General features: G+C 39.7%; 1 protein-coding gene across 4 annotated transcripts in view; it reads left to right on the forward strand.

Annotated features, from left to right (window-relative positions):
• Positions 1-23,654, forward strand: part of FRMPD4 (FERM and PDZ domain containing 4) — a 739,093-nt gene that overhangs the window by 576,665 nt on the left and 138,774 nt on the right. For all 4 annotated transcript variants that reach the window (XM_077296709.1, XM_077296712.1, XM_077296710.1 and 1 more), the window contains one exon: positions 6,009-6,111. In XM_077296709.1, coding sequence (XP_077152824.1) covers positions 6,009-6,111 — 103 coding nt within the window. The remainder of the gene's footprint in view (positions 1-6,008; positions 6,112-23,654) is intronic.

Here is a 23,654-nt window from a genome sequence, read left to right on the forward strand (position 1 = left end):
TTTGTTACACAATTTTTTGTGATCATGAGAATATCCCATATGTGGCTGTGCTGTACTGTTTGGCCACTCAGTGAGACTGGAGCCCAGATTTTCTTAGAATATTTTGCAGACTCCACTTGCAGATCTCCTAAGTGCCAGAAAACCGAAATGTCCATCAATTGACCCTGAAATTACACCCCTCTGGGAATTCATCTACAGTAGTAGTGATGATTTTCACTCCATTGGTGTTGATGAGTAGATGCTATTATTGGTGGCATTTTGGGGTATAGAACATTTTGCATCAGTTTACATTTACCCTGTGTTCTACACTGAGCACTTACCGTATATACTCGTGTATAAGCCGAGTTTTTCAGCACATTTTTTTGTGCTGAAAATGCCCCCCTCGGCTTATACACGAGTCACGGTACAGAAAGCCGATGGTGGAGGGGGCGGCGGAGCAGCAGGTGCCAGGAGCCGACAAACACATCATACTCACCTACCTGCGCGCCCTCGGTGCTGGCACTGCATCTCGTTCCGGCCGCCCGCGCCTGCCTGCAGCTCTTCCTGTTCTCAGCGGTCACGTGGTACCGCTCATTAAAGTGATGAATATGGACACATCTCCACTCCCATAGGGGTGGAGCGCATATTCATCACCTTAAAGAGCGGTACAACATGACCGCTGAGCACAGGAAGAGCTGCAGGCAGGCGCCGGCAGCCGGAACGAGATGCAGTGCCAGCACTCAGGGCGCACAGGTAGGTGAGTATGATTTTCTTTTTTCAATAGTAAACATGTACACAGCGATAGGGAATAAGGATTCATGCACACAGGGAAGGAACGGGGGAGGCATGCATACAGGGACGGAACTGGGAGGCATGCATACAGGGACAGAACGGGGGAGGCATTCATACCAAGACAGGGAAGGAGGAGGCATGCATACAGGGACCAAATGGGGGAGGCATGCATACAGGGACTGAATGGGGCAGGCATGCATACAGGGACTGAAAGGGGAGCCATGCATACAGGGACTGAACCGGGGAGGCATGCACACAGGGAAGGAAGGGGGAGGAATGCAGACAGGGGCAGGAATGGGGAGGCATTCATACCAGGACAGGGAAGGGGGAGCCATGCATAGCAGAACAGGGATGAGGGGACAATGCATACCACCCAGCTTATACTTGAGTCAATAAGCTTACCCAGTTTTCTGTGGCAAAAGTAGGTGCCTCGGCTTATACTCGGGGCTGCTTATACTCGAGTATATACGGTACATTGGATTTTCCATCTAAATCTACAAAATACGGGATTAGGAGGAAAACCCCAATGGATCCATTCACTAATGAGTCAGCAAGGATACTTTGGTCTCCGTATGGCTTCTGTCTTGCGGCATCCGGCTTTAAAGAAGTGCACAAAACTTTGGTTGACCGTGTTTTGATACACGCCTAAAAGACTGGCACAACTGGATCACAGGTCAGACATAGTTCAAAGTCTCCCCATGTGTTTCATTATTGGGAATATTCCATTGGGAGCTCGTTTGAATCACGTATTTTAGAGATTTACATGGAAACCTCATGTAAGCGTACAGCACAGGATTAATGTAAGCCAGGCCTTACTGCAATCTTTTGGAGGCATGAGTGCACTACTCCCTGCCACCCAGCTTCATAGTTGCAAGCAGAACACGCCTGTAGAACCACAGTTCAGAAAAGAGCTGCAACCATGCCACTCACATAGGTGTCTTTGCCTCTGCAACCTGGAAGGAGTGCAGGGACACTTGCAATCACGTGCTTGTTAGGTAGCCATTAGATTAGGTAACGCATAATAAACTTTTATAATACAAATTTCTTGATTTTTAGAACAGAAAGCACTTTTAAAACACCACTCCAGTGTTTTTTTATGGCAGCACTGTTTCCTGTAAGTTCCTTGCCATTGGCCTTATACTTACCAGCCGCCATCTTCATCTGTTCTGTTGGTCTCTGGCAGTGTGTGACCTGCCAGATCACTCCTGTTTGGAAGACACTACTCAATGTAAGTCTGTGAGAGCCCAAACAAGACTATTATCGACTTACATTGAGAGTGTGTGACCATTACGTCTGACCGTAAGATGTGGTTACAAGATGGCAGTGCAGGACAGGAGCAGCACCAGGAAAAGCTGAAGACAGTGGCAGGTAAATATAAGACTAAGGCAAGGGAACTTAGATTAGTAGAACCACTTCAGGGCAGAAATAAAAAAGAATGCTGGAGTGCTGCTTTAATAAAAATTGCAATTTAATAAAAATTGTTTCTTTTTACAAGCACTTTGCAATTGTAACCATTAATGATCATGAGACAACCATTTTAAAGCTAGAGACTCAACCGAAAGTAATGGTACACCAATGTAGCAGACTTCAAGAAAGCAGGGAGGTGGAGGGTAGACTGTGTTTCCATGGCATGTGCAACTGTAAAAAGAATGCATTCAAGCTGGTACGTACTCGAAAGAGAGCATTCCTTGCAGATATCTATTGATTCAATTTTTGTCTATTAAAGGGAATCTGTCACCTAATATTTCGTATATAAACTGTGGCCACCGCCATCAGGGGCTTATCTACAGCATTCTGTATTGCTGTAGATAAGCCCCCGATGTAACCTGAAAGATAAGAAAAACAAGTTAGATTATACTCACCCAGGGGCAGTCCTAGTGCGGTCTGGTCTGATGGGGGTCGCAGTCCGGGTTCGGCGTCTCCCATCTTCATATGATGACATCCTCTTCTTTGCTTCCTGCCACGGCTCCTACGCAGGCATCCATTATCTGCCCTGTTGAGAGCAGCGTAAAGTACTGCAGTGTGCAGGCGCCGGGCCTCTCTGACCTTTCCCGGCACCTCCACAACTGCAGGACTTTGCTCTGCCCTCAACAGGGCAGATAAAGTACACTTGCACAGGAGCTATGGCAGGAAGCAAAGAAGAGGATGTCATCGTATGAAGATGGGAGGCGCCGGACCGGGACGCCCATCAGACCGGACCAAACCGGGACCGCCCCTAGATGAGTATAATCTAACTTGTTTTTCTAATCTTTCAGGTTACCTTGGGGGCTTATCTACAGCATTACAGAATGCTGTAGATAAGTCCCTGATGGCGGTGGCCGCAGTTTATATACGAAATATGAGGTGACAGATTCCCTTTAAGAATGATGCTACAATTACAAAACATGTAAAACATGCCAATATGAGGAGCAACCTAGAGGGTTAACTGCTTACTATCCTCCCTCTTTCACACATACAGGCATCCTCACACAGCCTGTTTTCCATGCTCCCCACTCTTAAAGATTACTCCCGATGACTCCCTTTCTCACAAAGAAATGCCCATTAATCCCTCAACAAACTACTTCTTATGCCCCCTTCTCACTGTCTATTCTTTATACCTTCTCTAATAGAATGCTCCTGCAATATACAGACTGACCAAAACATTCCCCTCGCTGTGCTGTCTATGGGAGGGATCACTGCAACTTGTTTTCATCCCTAGCTCCCAGTGGATTGCAAATTACATATAGAGCAGGCTAGGTTGCTATCCCAAAATTTGTTGTCTTCCTTTCTACGTAAAACATCACATTGTTGTTAAAGTGGTTGTCCAGCCTTAGGCTACAAGTCTACCGTCACTCTATATAACAAAATGACTGCACACTGGTGAATCCTCACATCACGAGTACTGCGCACTGTGAAAATTGTCGGGTACCTGCGCCGGAATGGGCAATCATGTGACTGCAGGTATGCAATATGCATACTTCCGGACCACATTCCGACTAGACTGTGTCCGGCCTTGCTCAATACACTTGCATTGAGTGAGGCCGCACCCATCTAGTCGGCATGTGACTGCTTGTATGTATATCACATATGTGCAGTCATGTGCCTGACGCTTCCGGAAATGGCTCTGGAGAATACTCACAGCGCACAATGCGAGTGATTATTATTATTATACCTTTTTATAGCACCATTTATTCCATGGCGCTTTACATGTAAAAGGGGCAAATATAGACAAGTACAATAAACAATGAGCAAAAACAAGGCACACACAAGTACAGAAGAAGAGAGGACCCTGCCCATTAGGGCTCACAGCTCACAGTCGATAAGGGTTCGGTGAGGATACACTAGGAGAGGGTGGAGCTGATCATGCAGCGGTTCAGTAGACTGAGGATCACTGCAGGTTGTAGGCTTGTCGGAAGAGGTGGGTCTTCATGTTCTTTTTGAAGGTTTCCGTGGTATGTGAGAGTCTGATGTGTTGGGCTAGAGTTCCAGAGTATGGGGTAAGCACGGGAGAAGTTTTGTGTGTGGTTGTGAGAAGAGGGGAGTTGAGAAGGAGATCTTGAGAGGATCGAAGGTTGCATGCAGTTAAGTACCGGGTGACCATGTCACAGATGTGTGGAGGAGACAGGTTGTGGATAACTTTGTATGTCATAGTTAGGATTTGGAACTGGAGCCTCTGGATAAAATCATAGGGATCCAACCTTAAAAATTAGAAGAAAATTATATACCCGGAAATCTCATCAGCAATTCATCCTGTGCCTCACGGTCCGGGAATACCTGTCTCTTCACGTCAGGAGAAACTTGAAGATGCACCTGATTCAGGACATGAATGAAGGAGCCACAGCTTTTTTTTCAACTCAAATTAAATGATTTAGTCATGGACTTGGACCCTCCTAAACAGTCTGCAGAACTTTTACACTCTAAATTAAAGGGAAAGAACCTGCTAGCTCCTGGTACCCTTTTTTCATGGTACAGAAGCAGAAATAAGGAATTCCTTCCATACATTTCTCAAGACAGTGCTCTAGTGTATTGCAGTGATGTTCCTGGGCTGATGGAAACATTTTACATTGAGTATAATGTGAGCTAGTGGAAATTCTCTATTGATTAATCCAAAAAAGGTTGAAAATTGTGCTACTGCACAATGGCAGCAAGTATGCTTCAGTGCCTGTAGGGAATTCTGTCCACTTAAAGGAAAGTAATAATTATTTAGACTTGTTTCTCAAGAAACTTAACTATGAGGATAAAAGATGGTCAATATGTGGTGATATGAAACTTCTCTTTTGCTCCCTGGGCAGCAAGGAGGATACACAAAGTGCCCATGCTTTTTGTGTGAACTGGACAGCTGGAATAGAACGAAAGAAGGAGAAACTTAGAAGTGCTTGTGTACCAAGTTTCAGGCACTGTCCTAAGCAAAACTGAAAGATGGCATTTTTGTGGGGCCAGATATTTGGAAACTCATTAAGGACGACATGTTCAAAACAAAAATTAAAGCTAAGAAAAGTGCTTGGGATTCTTTTAAATGAGTCATAAAGAAATTTCTAGGTAACAACAAAGATCCAAAATTAAAGTCCATCTTGGAGAACATCCTGAAACATTTCAAAACCTTGGGTTGTCTGATGAATTTGAATTTACATTTTTTACATTCCCATTTGGACTACTTTCCTGAAAACCTTGGTACAGTTAGTGAAGACAAGGAGAAAGAGTTCATCAGGATTTAAGGAGATGGAATGACGATACTAAGGCAGATGGAACATGAACATGATGGGGATTACTGCTGGATGCTTCACACAGACGATCTGCAGGCCTTCTATAAGAGAAAAAGTATCAAGAGAAGCTTTGAAGAGAAAAGGAAAAAGGCACAAAAATGAATCTCCAATAAAGTTGCAGAACAAATTTCAGTAAATTTTACCCTTTATATATAAAGTGTATATTTTTTCCTACAATAAAGATTTTTCTTGTTCGTCTCTTTTGCGTAAGTTAACTTAATTGTTAATGGAGCAGTCATTTTTACAAATTATGAATAATGAACCAAAATTGAATAAAATATGACATGAAAATATTTATTTGCATTATTATTGTGACTTTTGACCTTTTCTATGCAATCTTGACATTACTTCTAGAAATATGAACAGCAAATAATTCACTGTCAATATGAACTAATTAATGAATTAATTAAATCCTTTTTTCTTGCAGGAGGTGAATTATTCTAATGTTTAAATTCTTAAATGTTTTTAATTTGTCTTCCCATGTTTCTGGTGCAGGTGGACCCTCTGAAGGGAAATTAGTCCCAGGAGACCAGATCATTATGATAAATGAGGAGCCAGTCAGCAGTGCCCCAAGGGAGCGAGTGATCGACCTTGTCAGGTAAGTGATATGTTTCCTCTTTTAATTTGCCATACCCAGCAATAGCCTTGAGTGCGTTGCCATCAGTAATAAAACATTAATACACAACAGGAAATATTTTTTCGTGCATATCCTCTTGGAATACTGAACAGCCATGAATTCAAATTGGAATGCAGGAGAGATGAGGCTTTCAGTCATTTATATAACAATTATATAACATTTCTGGAACTGTCAAAAGTTGTAGATTAAGAAGCTAAAAAGGTTCCTAGCAATAGAATTCTTTGCTTGTATAACAGTGATTTTTCCATACTGGTAAGAAAATATACTGCCTACGATTCCAGATATCTGTAATATTTGCCATTTATTAGTTATTAAGGGGGACAAGATATAGGCCAATAGCGATGTGATCTCTGAAACACAACTACTTCAAGCTGTCATTTATCAATCTCAGAATCTGTGAACATGAATCATAATGCTATGGAATAAAATTCTAGCCTCACACTGATGACATTTATTTACAGCAGGTAAATCCAATGTTATTTTTAGTTCTTTTTTAAATAATTTTTCAAATGAGCATTTCCCCTATTTCTTTTTTATCTTCTTTACCTTTAAAAATGAATTGTCACAATGTATACTATAGTTAGAAAGTGAAAGCTTTGTTACTTTTTATTTGCTATATGTATATTAAAGCATATTTTTGCATAATGAATTTTTTTAAGGGCACCATTTTGGAGTACATAAATGTTTTAAATTGTTTGTAGTCAATTTGTTGGGAGTGTGAATTTAAAAGGAAAAAAAAAAGAAATTCTAGCATAAATTCTATTTAATTTGAGCGCCATAAAATCGAAACTATTTTTTTTTAGCCCTGTGGGTTGCTGCAATTACAAATCTATGAAGATTTTTTGCTTTACTGCTTTTACATAGTGAAGCCATTTTTTATTCATATGCCTTTATTAGAGCTTATTTAGAATACAGTTGAGCAAACTGATACAGTGGCCATTTTGATGAAGGGCAGTCAAACCAAAGCACCGTGCACTTCTTATTCCCTGTGCTCTTCTCTTAATTTGTAGACTCCGCAGATATCATAACTACATCATGAAGTGTTTTGCACCATTACGTCATGATTTCACGGGGCCAGTGATTTGCAATGCTTTTGTCAAGCTGCTATGGAGTACTGTCATGGTCCTGCAAATTGTTTTGCTCAACTCTGAGAGTCTGTTGTTTTTTTTTTGGGGGGGGGGGGGGGATTTCATTATTTTCCTACTGTACATACAATTTATTGACTAATTTTTATGATTTTTTTTTAGATTGAGGGTTGAGCAAAAAACTATTTTAAAATTCTATCTTTTTATTTAATATGAAAATGTTAATTTTATTCTATTTTTTTTCTTTTCATTTTCTTGCCACAATACAGGACTTCGGAAAAAAGTGTTTATTTTATTAAGATTTTTTTGTAAACAACTTTAAATGTGATGTAGCTGCAAGATATCTGAACAAAAATTATATTGTAACAACTTCTTGTCAGGATAGATCTTAGGTCTGGGCAGGAAGATCATTGTTGTCACTCCCTAGAGAATATTTACAATAAAATAAAAATTGCCTTGAGTGCAAAGTCTCGGCACCCAACAAAGTAAACCATTTTGTCCACTTGGTTTATTCCTTTCAAAGAGGCTAGGAACATAAACATCAGACATAGGTAGCGTTGCAGTGAAAAATTCTGTTTCATTTTCTCTTGCACCTTTATAAGCCTCTATAAAATGGGATTGAGTGAACCAGATGAATAAAGAACCATGGTTTGATTCTCTCAACCTGTAGCAGATGTCCTACATGTATGTTCTCAAATTTAATATAGAGAGTTGTAGACATCTTCGAGCCTTAACTCTTGATTTCAAATCTTAATCATGAAAATGTAGCCTTTTCCTATATTGCTGTATAGTTTTTCCAGTTTAATATTTCTTGTATTTGCAATGTTCCTATTAGCAAAACTACTAAACCAAAATAATTAAAACAGGCAACAATGAAAAAATATTTAAAGAACTCTAGCTGTTGATATCAACTTATTTTATGAATTAAATTGCATACAGCTATGAATTGCTAATTGACACCTGTCAACCAACTATTATAGACTAATTTCTGTTTACCTCAATTCTCAAAAATGAAAATATATAATAGGAGCTAGCACACTTCCACCTCATTCTTTAGTTAAATATATAAAAGCTTGTATATTAAATATGATGTGGTCCATCATCATTCTAACACTAGGTTCTTTAGAACAAAGCTTGTTTTTGTGATCTCGGTATCAAGTTTAATGAAGAAAAAGCATAATTATCACTGGTGGTGACAAATAGAAAACAAAATATTTAACAGATTTGAGTATTTGGTTAACCCTGCTGCATTTTTTCTTGCAATCCTAGACTTTATATCAGATAAACAACATTTCTGGGTAAATCATCTAAGCCTACTGTGGCAGACACTGAGCCACCAAGGAAAATGGAGTTTCAGCTCTGAAGACTGTAAACATCTAATTACAGAACTGGGTCATTCAAATTTTTTCCTATAGATTAATTTATTATGTAAGCTCTGATAAGAGTTTCAATGATAAATATACAGTTAGGTCCAGAAATATTTAGACTGGAACCAATCTTTGTGATTTGGGCCCTGCATGCCACTATTTTTTATTTAAAATTAAACAACTTTGATGCAATTGAAGTGCAGAGTTTAAGGTTTAATTGAAGGGGTTGAACAAAAATATCCTGTGAGTGAAATGTCTAGGCACTGAAACCACTTTTCCACAAAGCCTCCTCCTTTCAGGGGCTTATTAGTAATTGGACAAATAAACTTTACCATATATAAAATGATAATTTGTAATACTTTGTAGAGAATTCTTTGCAGACAATGACTGCCTGAAGTCTGGAAGCCATTGACATCACCAAACGCTGGGTTTCCTCCTCTGTGATGCTTTGCCAGGCCTTTACTGCAACTGCCTTCAGTTTTTGCATGCTTGTAGGTCATTCTTGACTTAAGTTTTGTCTTAAGAATAAAAAATCCATGCCTGAGGGGGTTGAGATCTGGTGATTGACTTAGCCATTGCATTATATTCCATTTCTTTACCTTAAAAAACTCCTGAGTTGCTTTCACAATATGTTTTGGCTTACTGTCCATCTGATCTGTACTATGAAGTGCCATCCAATCAACCATGCTGCATATAGTTGAATCTGAGCAGAAAGTATAGCCCTGTACACTTCATAATTTATCCACCTGCTTTTGTCTTCAGTCACATCATAGTGACCCAGTGCCATTGGAAGCCATGAATGCCCATGCCAACAAACTGCCTCCACCATGTTTTAAAGAGGATATGGTGTGCTCTGGATCATGAGCCGTTTCAAGCCTTCTCTATACTTTCTTAATCCAATCACTCTGGTACAGGTTGATCTTATTTTCATCTCTCCATTAAATGATTTTCCTGAACTGGGTTGGCTTCTTTAGATGTTTTTTGGCAAAGTCTAAACTGGTCATTCTTTTTTTTAAGGCTGATTAATGGTTTGCACCTTGTGGTGAAACCTCTGTATTTGCTCACATGATGTCTTCTCTTTATGTTAGACTTAGATACTGAAACACCTTCTTCCTGGAGAGTGTTCTTCACTTGGAAAGGGTTTTTTCTTCACCATGGAAAAGATTTCGCGATCATCCACCACTGTTTTCTTTTGTGGACGTCCAGACCTTTTTGAGTTCCCAGACTCACCATCAGTGCGTTCTTTTTTTACAGAATGTACCAAACTGTTGACTTGGCCACTCGTAACATTTCTGCTATCTCTCTGATGGATGTCTTCTTTTTTTGCCCAATTACTTTTGGTCCCTTTAAAAAGAGACAGCTACATATTAAAGAGCTATCATCTCTAAACTCTTACTCCAAATAGGATGTGAATACCCTCAAATAAAACTGAGAAACTTCACTTTAAGCTCATATTGATTATATAACTGTATTTTGAATATGTTTGGTAAACAGCTAAAAAGTCAAAACTTGTGTCACTGTCAAAATATTTCTACACCTAACTATAGCTAAAGTGCACATACTATTTAAGCATATTAATTCTGGAAGTTAACTAAAAACATCAAGAATTCTTATAAAAAAAACTATGTGCATAGGTCACTTTCATCACTATATAAAAAAATAAGGGATGAATGCCTTTAGGCAAGTGGACATACCGTATAGTTGTATAGAGGTTTATTATATTATTATATTATAATTGGAGAGATGAGCAAATCGAAGTGTTGAAGATCAATTTCAAGCTGAATTTCCTAAGATTCGCAGATCTCCACAAAATCAAACACTCTTTTTGGTTTGCAAGCATCGCCATAAAAAAAGCCATTTAACACAGCTGAAGACTCAGAGAGCAGGCTAATGACATCAGGCATGGCCGCATGAGCTTCCTTAATAATGTTTATTACAGCCAGAATAAAAGATGAGGGCCGGCAAATCAGCAGCATTTTAGACGTTTTCAGCTTTGCGATAGGATGTCAGCGCAAACAACTTGTTCTACATAGGGATAGAAAAAGTGTTAATCTGATTGTGGTGTACTACTTCAGTTCTGAATCACATAGAAAATGGAAGTGATAGTCTGAGTCTAAAGTATGTGAATAATAATGCAAAGATTCAAGTAATAAAGGGAAGTGCTGTAGCTATGTAGTCACAAAGTGTGACTGGGAATTGATTGATCTGCGATATATTCAATAAGAGTACCTTAATAACAATCTTTTATTCATCATTCATGCACTCCAATCTGTGAGGGCAATATTAAACCCGTTGGTGCTAATTTTGATAGCAAACCAAAATCCCGATATTAAGGCTTGTTTAGAACAGAAAATGTGATTACTGCATTTGTGAGAAAGGTAAGAAATCAGCCCAGATCTACACAGGAGGACCTGGTCAATGACCTGAAGAGAGCTAGGACCACTAACATTACTGGTAGTAACACTCTACGCCATCATGCATTAAAATCCTGCCTGCCATGCATTATTTTTTAAGGAAATAGAGAAATCTTCACATTCTAGAAATGAAAAAAACTGTCTACTTCACAAAGTGTGCTTGTTGTGAAAAGTGTGCGCGTTGCACATTTCCTTCTGGAATTGTCCAGTATTAGACCCATAAATGTCACCCAAATACCATTCCTGATACCACTGGTTACCATCTGTTTTCCACTAGCAAAGAGATTGAGGTCATTGGGACATTATTAAGACTGTACTTGAACTATAGAGCTTAAAATTAGTTCAATACACAATTCAATCCAGAATGTTGTACTCATATTTTCTGGTCAGAGAGGCTTTTTTTTGTATTGTGATATGTATTGAATTTATTTGCTGCAAATCAAATTTTGGGAGAAAATTAGGTGAAGCTGGTGAATTCAAATTTTAAACGATCCGCTCAAATCTAATTATAATATGTGAATCCAGATGGATATTTTTTTTTCTATTGGAGCCATACAAAATGCAACAGAACAAATCATACAACTTTTCATAAGATGTCATATCATTACAGAAATACGGTGAAGTATATGGGTATGTGTGAGGCTTAATTTTTTTTTTTAAGGAGAGTGGGTAAACAAATAAATAATTTATTTATGTCCCTTTCAAAAACTATGCACAAGTTCCACTTATTTCAACATGCATTTAGAATATGGTTTATCACAATTGAAGTGACGGCAAAAAGAGTAGTCAAGAAAAGCTTTTAATGTTCCATGCAGCTTTCCAATGCAGTTGGTGTCTCATTTGTTAGATTGTTGACAAATTCTAACAGTGACCATGGAAAAATGGAAGACTTTCCCTATTCTTTAAAGCTTTAACCCCTTCAAGCCCTTGCCCTTTTCCATTTTTGCGTTCTCGTTTTTCGCTCCCTTCCTTCCCAGAGCCATAACTTTTATATTTTTCAGTCAATATGGCCATGTGAGGGCTTGTTTTTTGCGGGACAAGTTGCACTTTTGAACGACATCATTGGTAAATATGTATGTTTTAGCATGTCATGTACTAGAAAATGGGAAAAAAATTCCAAGTGCGGTGAAATTGCAAAAAAAGTGCAATCCCACACTTGTTTTTTTGTTTGGCTTTTTGCTAGGTTCACTAAATGCTAAAACTGACCTGCCATTTTGATTCTCCAGGTCATAGATAAAACGTAACCTAGACATGTTTGGTGTCTAAGTGGTAAAAAAAAATTCCAAACTTTGCTAAAGAAAAAAAAAATTCCGCAATTTTCCAATACCCGTAGTGTCTCCATTTTTCGTGATCTGGAGTCAGGTGAGGGCTTATTTTTTGTGTGCCGAGCGGACGTTTTTAATGCTACCATTTTGGTGCAGATACGTTTTTTGATCGCCCGTTATTACATTTTAATGCAATGTCATGGCGACCAAAAAAACGTAATTCTGGCTTTTCTAATTTCTTTCTTGCTACGCCATTTAGCGATCAGGTTAATCCTTTTTTTATTGATATATAAGGCAATTCTGAACGCGGTGATATCAAATATGTGTAGGTTTGTTTTTTTATTGTTTTATTTTGAATGGGGCGAAAGGGAGGTGATTTAAATTTATTTTATTTTTTTTTATTTTTTTCATATTTTTTTAAAACCTTTTTTTTTTTACATTTGCCATGCTTCAGTAGTCTCCATGGGAGGCTAGAAGCTGGCATAGACTGATCGGCTCTGCTACATAGGAGCGATCGTCAGATCGCCCCTATGTAGTAGATTTACTGCATTGCTATGAGAGCCAACCACAGGGTGGTGCTCATAGCAATCTGGCATCAACAACCATAGAAGTCTCAAGGAGACCTCAGGTTGTCATGCCGACGCATCGCTGACTCCCGATCATGTGACGGGGTCGGCGATGCTCTCATTTGCGGGCCGATGGCCGGAAGCATTAGTTAAATTGTTGTGAATTCTGCTTTTGGGTTCCCTCCGGTGGTAGTAGGTGGTAATGCAGTTGTCCCTGGGTTGCAGTTCTGGTCAGGTGTGTCTGCTGATTGCAGTTCTGACTGGGGTATTTAGGTGTGCAGGATTCATTAGTCCTTGCCAGTTGTCAATTGTTGTTGGGAGGTGTAGGACCTCTGCCTGGTTCCTCCTGCCTTTCTGCCAAATCAGCAAAGATAAGTGTCTGTTTTTTTCTTCCTGTGGCACACATGCTGTGTGCTTCACAATTCAGTGCTATTCTTTGTGTTTTCTTGTCCAGCTTAGATTGTGTCAGTATTTTCTCAGTCTTGTTGGATTCTCTGGAGTGGCAGATATACATTCCATGTCTTTAGTTAGATTGTGGAACTTTTTGTATTATCTGTTGTGGATATTTTTGGAAGGGTTTTAATACTGACCGCCTAGTAATCTGTCCTATCATTTCCTATTTAGCTAGAGTGGCCTCTTTTGCTAAATCCTGTTTTCTACCTGCGTGTGTCTATTCTTCTCCTACTCACAGTCATTATTCGTGGGGGGCTGCCTATCCTTTGGGGGTCTGCTCTGAGGCAAGATAGCATTCCTATTTCCATCTATAGGGGTATTTAGTCCTCCGGCTGTGTCGGGGTGTCTAGGGTTTGTTAGGCATACCCCACGGCTACTTCTAGTTGCGGTGTTAGTTCAGGATTTGTGGTCAGTACAGGTTCCACCGACTCCAGAGAAAGTTTTCATGCGGCTCCAAGGTCACCAGATCATAACAGTACAACTGGCCCAAAATGAGTTAAATGCATCTCAGAAGAAGGGAAGAAAGGTGTTGAGACATTTTTTTTCCTGCAGTCTGTTCTGTCTTTTCTTCCCTCTTTATTTATGGGTGGCTGAGGAGTCTTGTGCCAGCATGGATGTTCATGAATTAGCTTCTCGTGTAGACCAGCTTGCTGCTAGGGTACAAGGTATTTCTGATTATATTGTTCAGACTCCTGCTTTAGAGCCGAAGATTCCTACCCCTGATTTGTTTTTTGGTGATAGGTCCAAATTTTTGGGTTTTAAAAACAATTGTAAACTGTTTTTTGCTCTGAGACCGCGATCCTCCGGTGATTCCATTCAGCAGGTTAAAATTGTCATCTCCCTGCTGCGTGGCGATCCACAGGATTGGGCATTTTCCCTGGAATCTGGGAATCCGGCCTTGCTTAATGTAGATTCCTTTTTTCAGGCTTTAGGATTATTATATGATGAACCTAATTCTGTGGATCAAGCGGAGAAAACCTTGTTGGCCCTATCTCAGGGTCAAGAGGCGGCAGAATTGTATTGTCAGAAATTCAGAAAATGGTCTGTGTTGACTAAATGGAATGATGATGCCATTCGGGCTCACTAACGCTCCATCTGTTTTTCAATCCTTCATGCATGATATCTTCCGGACTTATATTGATAAATTTTTGATTGTATATTTGGACGATATTTTGATTTTTTTCCGATGATTGGAAGTCTCATGTGGAACAGGTCAGGATGGTATTTCAGATCCTTCGTGACAATGCTTTGTTTGTGAAGGGGTCTAAGTGTCTCTTTGGGGTGCAGAAGGTTTCTTTTTTGGGCTTTATTTTTTCTCCCTCATCTATGGAGATGGATCCGGTTAAGGTTCAGGCCATTCATGATTGGATTCAACCCACATCCGTGAAGAGCCTTCAGAAATTTTTGGGTTTTGCAAATTTTTATCGCCGGTTCATTGCTAACTTCTCCAGCGTGGTTAAACCCTTGACTGATTTGAGGAAAAAAGGCGCTGATGTGGCGAATTGGTCCTCTGCGGCTGTCTCTGCCTTTCAGGAGCTTAAACGCCGATTTACTTCTGCTCCGGTGTTGCGACAACCAGATGTTTCTCTTCCATTTCAGGTTGAGATTGATGCTTCTGAGATTGGGGCAGCAGCCGTTTTGTCTCAGAGGGATTCTGTTGGTTCTTTGATGAAACCGTGTGCCTTCTTCTCCTGCAAGTTTTCGCCTGCTGAACGCAATTATGATGTCGGCAATCGGGAGTTGTTGGCTATGAAGTGGGTGTTTGAGGAGTGGCGACATTGGCTTGAGGGAGCTAAGCACCGTATTGTGGTCCTGACCGATCATAAGAATTTGATTTACCTCGAGTCTGCCAAATGGCTGAGTCCTAGACAGGCTCGATGGTCCTTGTTTTTTTCCGTTTTGATTTCGTGGTTTCGTATCTTCCGGGTTCTAAGAATATTAAGGCTGATGCCCTTTCTAGGAGGTTTTTGCCTGATTCTCCTGAGGTCCTTGCGGCATTCTGAAAGAAGGGGTGGTCCTTTCTGCCATTTCCCCTGATTTACGGTGGGTTCTTCAGGAATTTCAGGCTGATAGACCTGACCGCTGTCCTGTGGGGAAATTGTTTGTTCCTGACAGATGACTAGTAGAGTGATTTCTGAGGTTCACTGTTCTGTGTTGGCTGGTCATCCTGGTATTTTTGGTACCAGAGATTTGGTTGGTAGGTCCTTTTGGTGGCCTTCGTTGTCACGTGATGTGCGTTCTTTTGTGCAGTCCTGTGGGACTTGTGCGCGGGCCAAGCCTTGTTGTTCCCCTGCTAGTGGGTTACTTTTGCCATTGCCGGTCCCTGAGAGGCCCTGGACGCATATTTCTATGGATTTTATTTCTGATCTTCCGGTTTCCCAGAGGATGTCGGTTATCTGGGTTGTTTGTGACCGGTTTTCTAAGATGGTTCATTTGGTGCCTTTGCCTAAATTGCCTTCCTCTTCAGAGTTGGTTCCGTTGTTTTTTCAGCATGTGGTTCGTTTGCATGGTATTCCGGAGAATATTGTGTCCGACAGAGGTTCCCAGTTTGTTTCTAGGTTTTGGCGGGCCTTTTGTGCTAGGCTGGGCATTGATTTGTCTTTTTCTTCTGCATTTCATCCTCAGACAAATGGCCAGACCGAGCGAACTAATCAGACTTTGGAGACTTATTTGAGATGCTTTGTGTCTGCCGATCAGGATGATTGGGTGGCCTTTTTGCCATTGGCCGAGTTTGCCCTTAATAATCGGGCTAGTTCGGCTACTTTGGTTTCGCCTTTTTTTTGTAATTTTGGTTTTCATCCTCGTTTTTCTTCTGGGCAGGTTGAGCCTTCTGACTGTCCTGGTGTGGATTCTGTGGTTGACAGGTTGCAGCAGATTTGGGCTCATGTGGTGGACAATTTGTTGTTGTCTCAGGAGGAGGCTCAACGTTTTGCTAACCGTCGTCGGTGTGTTGGTTCCCGGCTTCGGGTTGGGGAATGGTTTGGTTGTCTTCCCGTCATGTTCCTATGAAGGTCTCTTCCCCTAAGTTTAAGCCTCGGTTTATTGGTCCTTATAGGATTTCTGAGATTATTATTCCGGTGTCTTTTCGATTGGCGCTTCCGGCCTCTTTTGCTATCCATAATGTCTTCCATAGATCTTTATTGCGGAAATATGTGGTGCCTGTTGTTCCCTCTGTTGATCCTCCGGCCCCTGTTTTGGTTGATGAGGAGTTGGAGTATGTGTTTGAGAAGATTTTGGATTCTCGTTTTTCGAGGCGGAGGCTTCAGTACCTTGTCAAATGGAAGGGTTATGGCCAGGAAGATAATTCTTGGGTTTTTGCTTCTGATGTCCATGCTGCTGATCTGGTCCATGCCTTTCATCTGGCTAGTCCTGATCGGCCTGGGGCGCTGGTGAGGGTTCGGTGACCCCTCCTCAAGGGGAGGGTACTGTTGTGAATTCTGCCTTTGGGTTCCCTCCGGTGGTAGTAGGTGGTAATGCAGTTGTCCCTGGGTTGCAGTCCTGGTCAGGTGTGTCTGCTGATTGCAGTTCTGACTGGGGTATTTAGGTGTGCAGGATTCATTAGTCCTTGCCAGTTGTCAATTGTTGTTGGGAGGTGTAGGACCTCTGCCTGGTTCCTCCTGCCTTTCTGCCAAATCAGCAAAGATAAGTGTCTGTTTTTTTCTTCCTGTGGCACACATGCTGTGTGCTTCACAATTCAGTGCTATTCTTTGTGTTTTCTTGTCCAGCTTAGATTGTGTCAGTATTTTCTCAGTCTTGTTGGATTCTCTGGAGTGGCAGATATACATTCCATGTCTTTAGTTAGATTGTGGAACTTTTTGTATTATCTGTTGTGGATATTTTTGGAAGGGTTTAATACTGACCGCCTATTAATCTGTCCTATCCTTTCCTGTTTAGCTAGAGTGGCCTCTTTTGCTAAATCCTGTTTTCTACCTGCGTGTGTCTATTCTTCTCCTACTCACAGTCATTATTCATGGGGGGCTGCCTATCCTTTGGGGGTCTGCTCTGAGGCAAGATAGCATTCCTATTTCCATCTATAGGGGTATTTAGTCCTCCGGCTGTGTCGAGGTGTCTAGGGTTTGTTAGGCACACCCCACGGCTACTTCTAGTTGCGATGTTAGTTCAGGATTTGCAGTCAGTACAGGTTCCACCGACTCCAGAGAAAGTTTTCATGCGGCTCCAAGGTCACCAGATCATAACTTAAATGCAGCTGTTAGCATTTGACAGCGGCATTTAACTAGTTAATAGCGGCGGGTGAACCGTGATTCCACCCGCCACTATTGCGGGCACATGTCAGCTGTTCAAAACAGCTGACATGTCCCGGCTTTGATGTGGGCTCACCACCGGAGCCTGCATCAAAGCGGGGGTACCGACCTCCACTGTAATAGTACGGCGGAGGTCGGGTAGTGTGTTAGTAGTTGTTTTGTTTCTTATTTATATTATAATTGCCATTTTGTTGTGTAATATATTTAGGAAGATTCATGTTTTGGTTGCTGTAACTTTAAGCCTTTATGTCCCAATGAAACTCTGTAACAGGTCCATCTACCATGGGCAATTCTAATTTTGAGCTCCCCAAGGGTAGCAAAGGCCAGGTACAACCATTACCTTTGCACTCCTTATAGCTACACCCCTAGGTTGCATTTAAATTAAAGCATCACAAAATATAGACAGAGAACTCACCTTATGTTGAATATGTTTTAACTTGAAATAGAAATGTGCATATGAAATAGAGTTACTACTGTACATAAAGATATAAAGGTAATGCTTGATGGAGCATACAACATAAAACCATTATTTCCTGAGATCCTATGACAGAACCACATTATATTATTTAGAAATAATTCTACAGTGAAGTAAATATGTATGCAAGCATCTCTATAAAAATGCAGATCTTTCTTTGAAATATTGAATTACAATAAGGCATTCTTGTTTATTTCTGCCAAATGGCCTGGGGTGAAAAATGTAAGAAATGACTTTTTCCTTTGCTGTTTTGTTACCCAGTATATCAGAAAGTTGTTTTCCCAGGAAAACTCAGAAAACAATCAGAGTAGCTTGTAGACCTTTCCTGTTCAGTGTTCTGTAATGAATAAAAAAAGGTGTTCTGGCTATTATTAAAAAAAATCTGATTTACTGAGCCCTTAGAGCTGCTCCTGTCCATGCATTTTTAATAGGTTCAAACATGAAAAGAACATTTCTTTTTTTTCTTAAAATAGAGCACTGTAAAGAGGATACTTAGACTGAGGTTAAGAAACATTAGCTGTCTCAATTACTCATTGTAACATCTATATTATTGTGGATTTAAGATGTAACAATTTTGACGTAATAACTATATTGGTAAAATAAAAAAAATATATGATATAAAATATCTATGTATGATATATAGCATTCTAAAATACAAATTCAAATAAGAAAAGACAGCACAATGGGGTTATATTTATCAATGCTGGCACATAGGGCTAGACAAAATCTGCCATAGGCTAAAAACAACAATTATTTGGACTGGCTTGTATTTTCTTCTATTACAAAAGTCAAAGAAAAGTGGCAGAAAATGTTAAAAACACTTGAGCTAATGGCTACTTTGAAATCTTGCTCACTTTTTCTCTATGTCATAGAAATTTGGCTGTCATCACGAAAACCAGTAAGTTGATAAACTTTCCTCAATAAGTTGTTAAAATACATGTATAAAAATATTCTTAACTGAGGTTACAAGAATCACGCTAGCCAATTAACACAATGCATTCTGTATATATATATATATATATATATATATATATATATATATATATATATATTGTAGGGTAGGGTTTCTACTCACTCAGCTGCGGTTGAGGTAGGCACAGGAAACAGTTTAAGTAAAATGTCCAGGCTGGTTTATTAAAACTTCATAAACTGCTCAGCATAGCCAAACAAAAAGGTAGATCTTTTCAGCAAAGAGTGAAAACAGAATGTAAATAGTCCATACAGTAGTGCAGGTTCGCCCGCTCAGGTTAGTGTCCAGCTCTTGAGTCCTTTAGTAAACACAAGCAAAACAGGAGGTCTACACACTTCCAGACACAGACACTGAATGAGACAACTATTCTTCTTTTTATCTGCCATACCACACCCCCGGGGTGGGGATTTATGAGCAGCCAGTCCCACCTGTGTCTTTGAATGCTCATGAACCAGGCCCTGATACTCCCTATTAACTCTCTCAGTACTATAGGTGCTGGAGCCCGCTTTCCAGGCTTTACATCACCAATGCTACCAAACTCGATGATGATCCCCTCAAGGACCTGCCTGGTGTCCATCTTACAATATACAGTTGTGCTCAAAAGTTTACATACCCCAGCAGAATTTTTCCTTTCTAGGCCTTTTTTTCAGAGAATATGAATGAAAACACCAAAACTTTTTCTCCACTCATGGTTAGTGGTTGGGTGAAGCCATTTATTGTCAAACTGCTGTGTTTTCTCTTTTTAAATCTTAATGACAACCCAAAACATCTAGATGACCCTGTTCTAAAGTTCACATACCCCATTTCTTAATACCGTATATTGCCCCCTCTAACATCAATTACAGCTTGAAGTCTTTTGTGGTAGTTGTGGATAAGATTCTTTATTTTCTCAGATGGAAAAGCTTCTTGACAAAAAGCCTCCAGATCTAGTTGGGCTGTAAGCTAAACACCCACTTATGGCCATTGGACTCTCATTCCACCCTCATGGAGTATATTTCTGACAGTTTGAGCAGACACATGTTTGTTAGTGGCATTCTGAACATCATTTTGCAGGGCAGCTGTCACTGCTTCTCCTGTTCCTCCTTGCATAAAGGAGGAGATAGCAGTCCTGCTGCTAGGTTGTTGCCCTCATACAGCCTCCTCCACGTCTCGCATTGATGTGCCATCCTGGATAAGCTCCACTACCTGAGCAACTTCTATAGGTTGTAGACACCACCTCATGCTACTGTACCTCTAGGGGGAGAGCAATGACAAAGTTCAAAAGTGACCAAGACAACAGTCAAAAAGGATGAGAACAGAGAAATGGTCTGTGGTCACCACCTGCAGAAACACTCCTTTATAGGAGTTGTTTTGCTAATAGCCTACTATTTCTTCCTGTTGTCTGTTCCATTTGCACTACAGCAGTAGAGACTGATTCACAATCAGTGCTGCTTCCCAATTAGACAGGTTGATTTCACAGAAGTGTGATTGACTTAGAGTTACATTGTGTTGTTTAAAGTGAACATGTCACCAGTTTTGGCCGATATAAAATAAGGCCACTGCCTTTTATGGCTGATATACAGCATTCTATAATGCAGTGCATTAGACGTGGCACATGTCTGCTGCGTCCAAAGCACTGCCGGCTATTGAATGCAGGTGAATCCACATATGTTCACTGAACCGTGCGGATTCACCATGTCCATTCCTCTACCAATCAGTAGTAACTTCTGGCTCTGATGAGGCATGATGCGGTTCTACACATGTTCGTCCAAGGACATGGCACATGTCATGACGTAATGACATTGAGACCTTTTATCCACTTGCGCAGAACCATCCTGCTTTGATGCTGTATTGAAGGCAAAGGGTGGTTATATCAAACATTGTTTTGATTTAGATTATTCTTTTGTACATTCATTTTTGATTTTGTTGTTGGAGAAAAATAACACTTCCATTTTTCAAAAGATTCTTACTTTGCAGTATTTATTCCACACCTACATAAATCTTTTGCATAGTGTTATATTTACAGTATATACTGTGCTGGCTCAGTGAGATACTGGGTTAAAATTGCCACATAGGATAACATTTGCAAGAAGTTTGTCTGTTCTTCCCGTGTTTCTGTGGGGTTTTCTCTGGGTACTTCAGTTTCCTCTTACACTCCAAAGATGTAGTAATTGGGAATTTAGATTGTGAGCTCCAATGGGGACATTGCCAATAATTTCTGTATAAAGCAATGCATGTTAGCACAATATAGCCAAGCATAGTAATGATAGTGAATTTTGATAGAAAGAGGAAAGTGTGAGAATACTTAGATAACTTAATATCATTATGTCATTATGAAATGCAGCATACAGTGTCTTTAGGTCAGCCATTGTCCTAGTTAAGGATATTTTCTTTATTTTTTAACCACTCAAAAGCAAATCCCTGACTTGAGTTTTCTTACGTTAAATGATTACTTCAATTGAGTCCTAAAATTGGAAGATATTCAGCACTAATAGTAGAAAGAACTACTTTATGTCATCTTCCTCCTCTGCAATCCTATAAACTAAAAATAATGTTTTCCTAGTTTCTAGTGGAGTAGTTTTATATAGGAAGAGCAAAAGAATGACAATGTTATCATGCACACTATAAGAAAACCACTCCTTCAACTTAATAATGTCTAAATGTTTTCTAGATTTTTTTATTCCTAAAAATCATAGTTATTTTACTCAGAAGAAAATTGCTGTTTTTTTTTAATGAAATACAAATTATCAGCAGGAAATGCTATTATATTTAATATAGCTAACACTGCTGCTTCTGAAAGAAAAGATCACAAGTATACAAATAGGCAATTTCCACTTTTGCAGTTTTGCATTTATACTTCAGCAAAATCCCTCAGCATGAAATATTTGCTGTTTGTTGCATCTTTTTCTTCTATTTTTGGATCCTAATTTTTGTTTGTTTGTGAATGTTCTTTTTATTTGTCTACTAAATGACGCGGCAAAGGTCTCTCTCTGAGACCAATTTGCAGACCTAATTACAGGGCTTGAAATCTCTTGTGTAAATTTCTAAATAAGCTTACCTAGGGATTAGAAAACTGGAGCGTAAATGCAACTGTTATGTTAAATGGAATGGCACAGTAGTGGTCACATTCCATATGCACGTACAGTATGTGTATTACAAAAAAGATCAAGTAAAAATAATAGTACAAGTGTTTATCACCATAACGCTGGCCAAGAATGTCGATGTTATTTTCTGCTGAATTGTCCTGACATAGAATACCTTGACTTCAATATTAATTCTCAATGTCAGTATAAATACAAGTCTGGTCAATAACTGTTTTTGCACAGATGAATCAAAACCTTATTTAAACTGGGGGCACCATGAATGGCAGCCTGGCACCATGATATAAACAGAACCAGGACGATTAAAAGAGAATATACTTTGAAGATCTAGCCATGATCAGCCAAGGGCAGTCTTGTCTCCATCTATGGCTCCTGGAGCATTTCAGAAAATAATTTATCTGAATACAATCTTGCAGCCAGGCTGCAATTCATGCTCACTCCAATTTGGGCAGCATGAATTGCCTAAGGGCTTACTGACACGAGCATATACATCAGGTGAGTGTTATCCGATTTTTTATCAGCTAGCACTAACATCAAAGTGCAGTCTTATTTCTGCTGATTCACAGAATGGAGAAGATGGAGACATTTCTTTCTCCATCTTCTTCTCACAGTGTGCTACGATTCTCTCATCCAAGAGAACCAGGTCACATTAAGCTGACACTCTGATCAAACTCTGATCAGAATTTGATTGGTGTGTCATTAGCATAATCAACAAGATTCTTTTGGATGAGAGAATCTTCGACCATCTGACCATAGCCTTACAGGTTCTCATTAAAGCTAGTATCATTATTCCCACTTAATAACCAATTACAAAGACCAATGCTAAGCTTAAAGGTATAGTCCAAGAAAAACAAAGCAAAGCAATTAAATGCTGCCACCCCATTCATGTCTACTACTATTTATATTAATTTTTTGCATAGGTCATCCTCTATTCATTTCAAGAAGTGTTCATGACATTATTTCCTTCCCTATGACTGCAAACACTTTCCTTTTATTCATGTTGTAATAGACAATCACAATCTATTATTTAAGTGTCTGTTCAAGAACCTGCCCTTCCTGAATCCTGCTTCCACATAGACAGTGCTTCATATTATTAATAATAATAATGCAGATAATTAATCATCTGTCTCCTAACATAGACTCTAAAAGTAATAAAGAGCCATTCTCTTAGTAAAAATGAGAAAGGTTCAGCATTAAAAGTCTCTAAACAGTCTTAGAGCAGATCTGAAACGGTAAATAAATATTCATATTAATACATTATAAATTACATAACACAGAGCACATTATGGAATTAATATGTGGTTTGAAGTAGTTGATCAAAGGTCAGATATTTGTTCCAGAATTCCCATCAATATTCCCATTTCCCAGCCTATAATGACTGTTTACAGTGAATTGCAAATGACATTTACTGTATTTATGAAGAAAATGTAGAAAAGATATGCCTTAGGCTGGTTTCACATTTGCGTTTTTTGCCGCTGCGTTTTAGCGCAAAAAAAGCATGCGTTTTTTTTCTATATATATAACATTAAAAACGCATGCGTTTTTTTGTATGCGTTTTGCCGCGTTT

The sequence above is a fragment of the Ranitomeya variabilis genome, chromosome 3, assembly GCF_051348905.1.
Source record: "Ranitomeya variabilis isolate aRanVar5 chromosome 3, aRanVar5.hap1, whole genome shotgun sequence".
NCBI lineage: Eukaryota > Metazoa > Chordata > Amphibia > Anura > Dendrobatidae > Ranitomeya > Ranitomeya variabilis.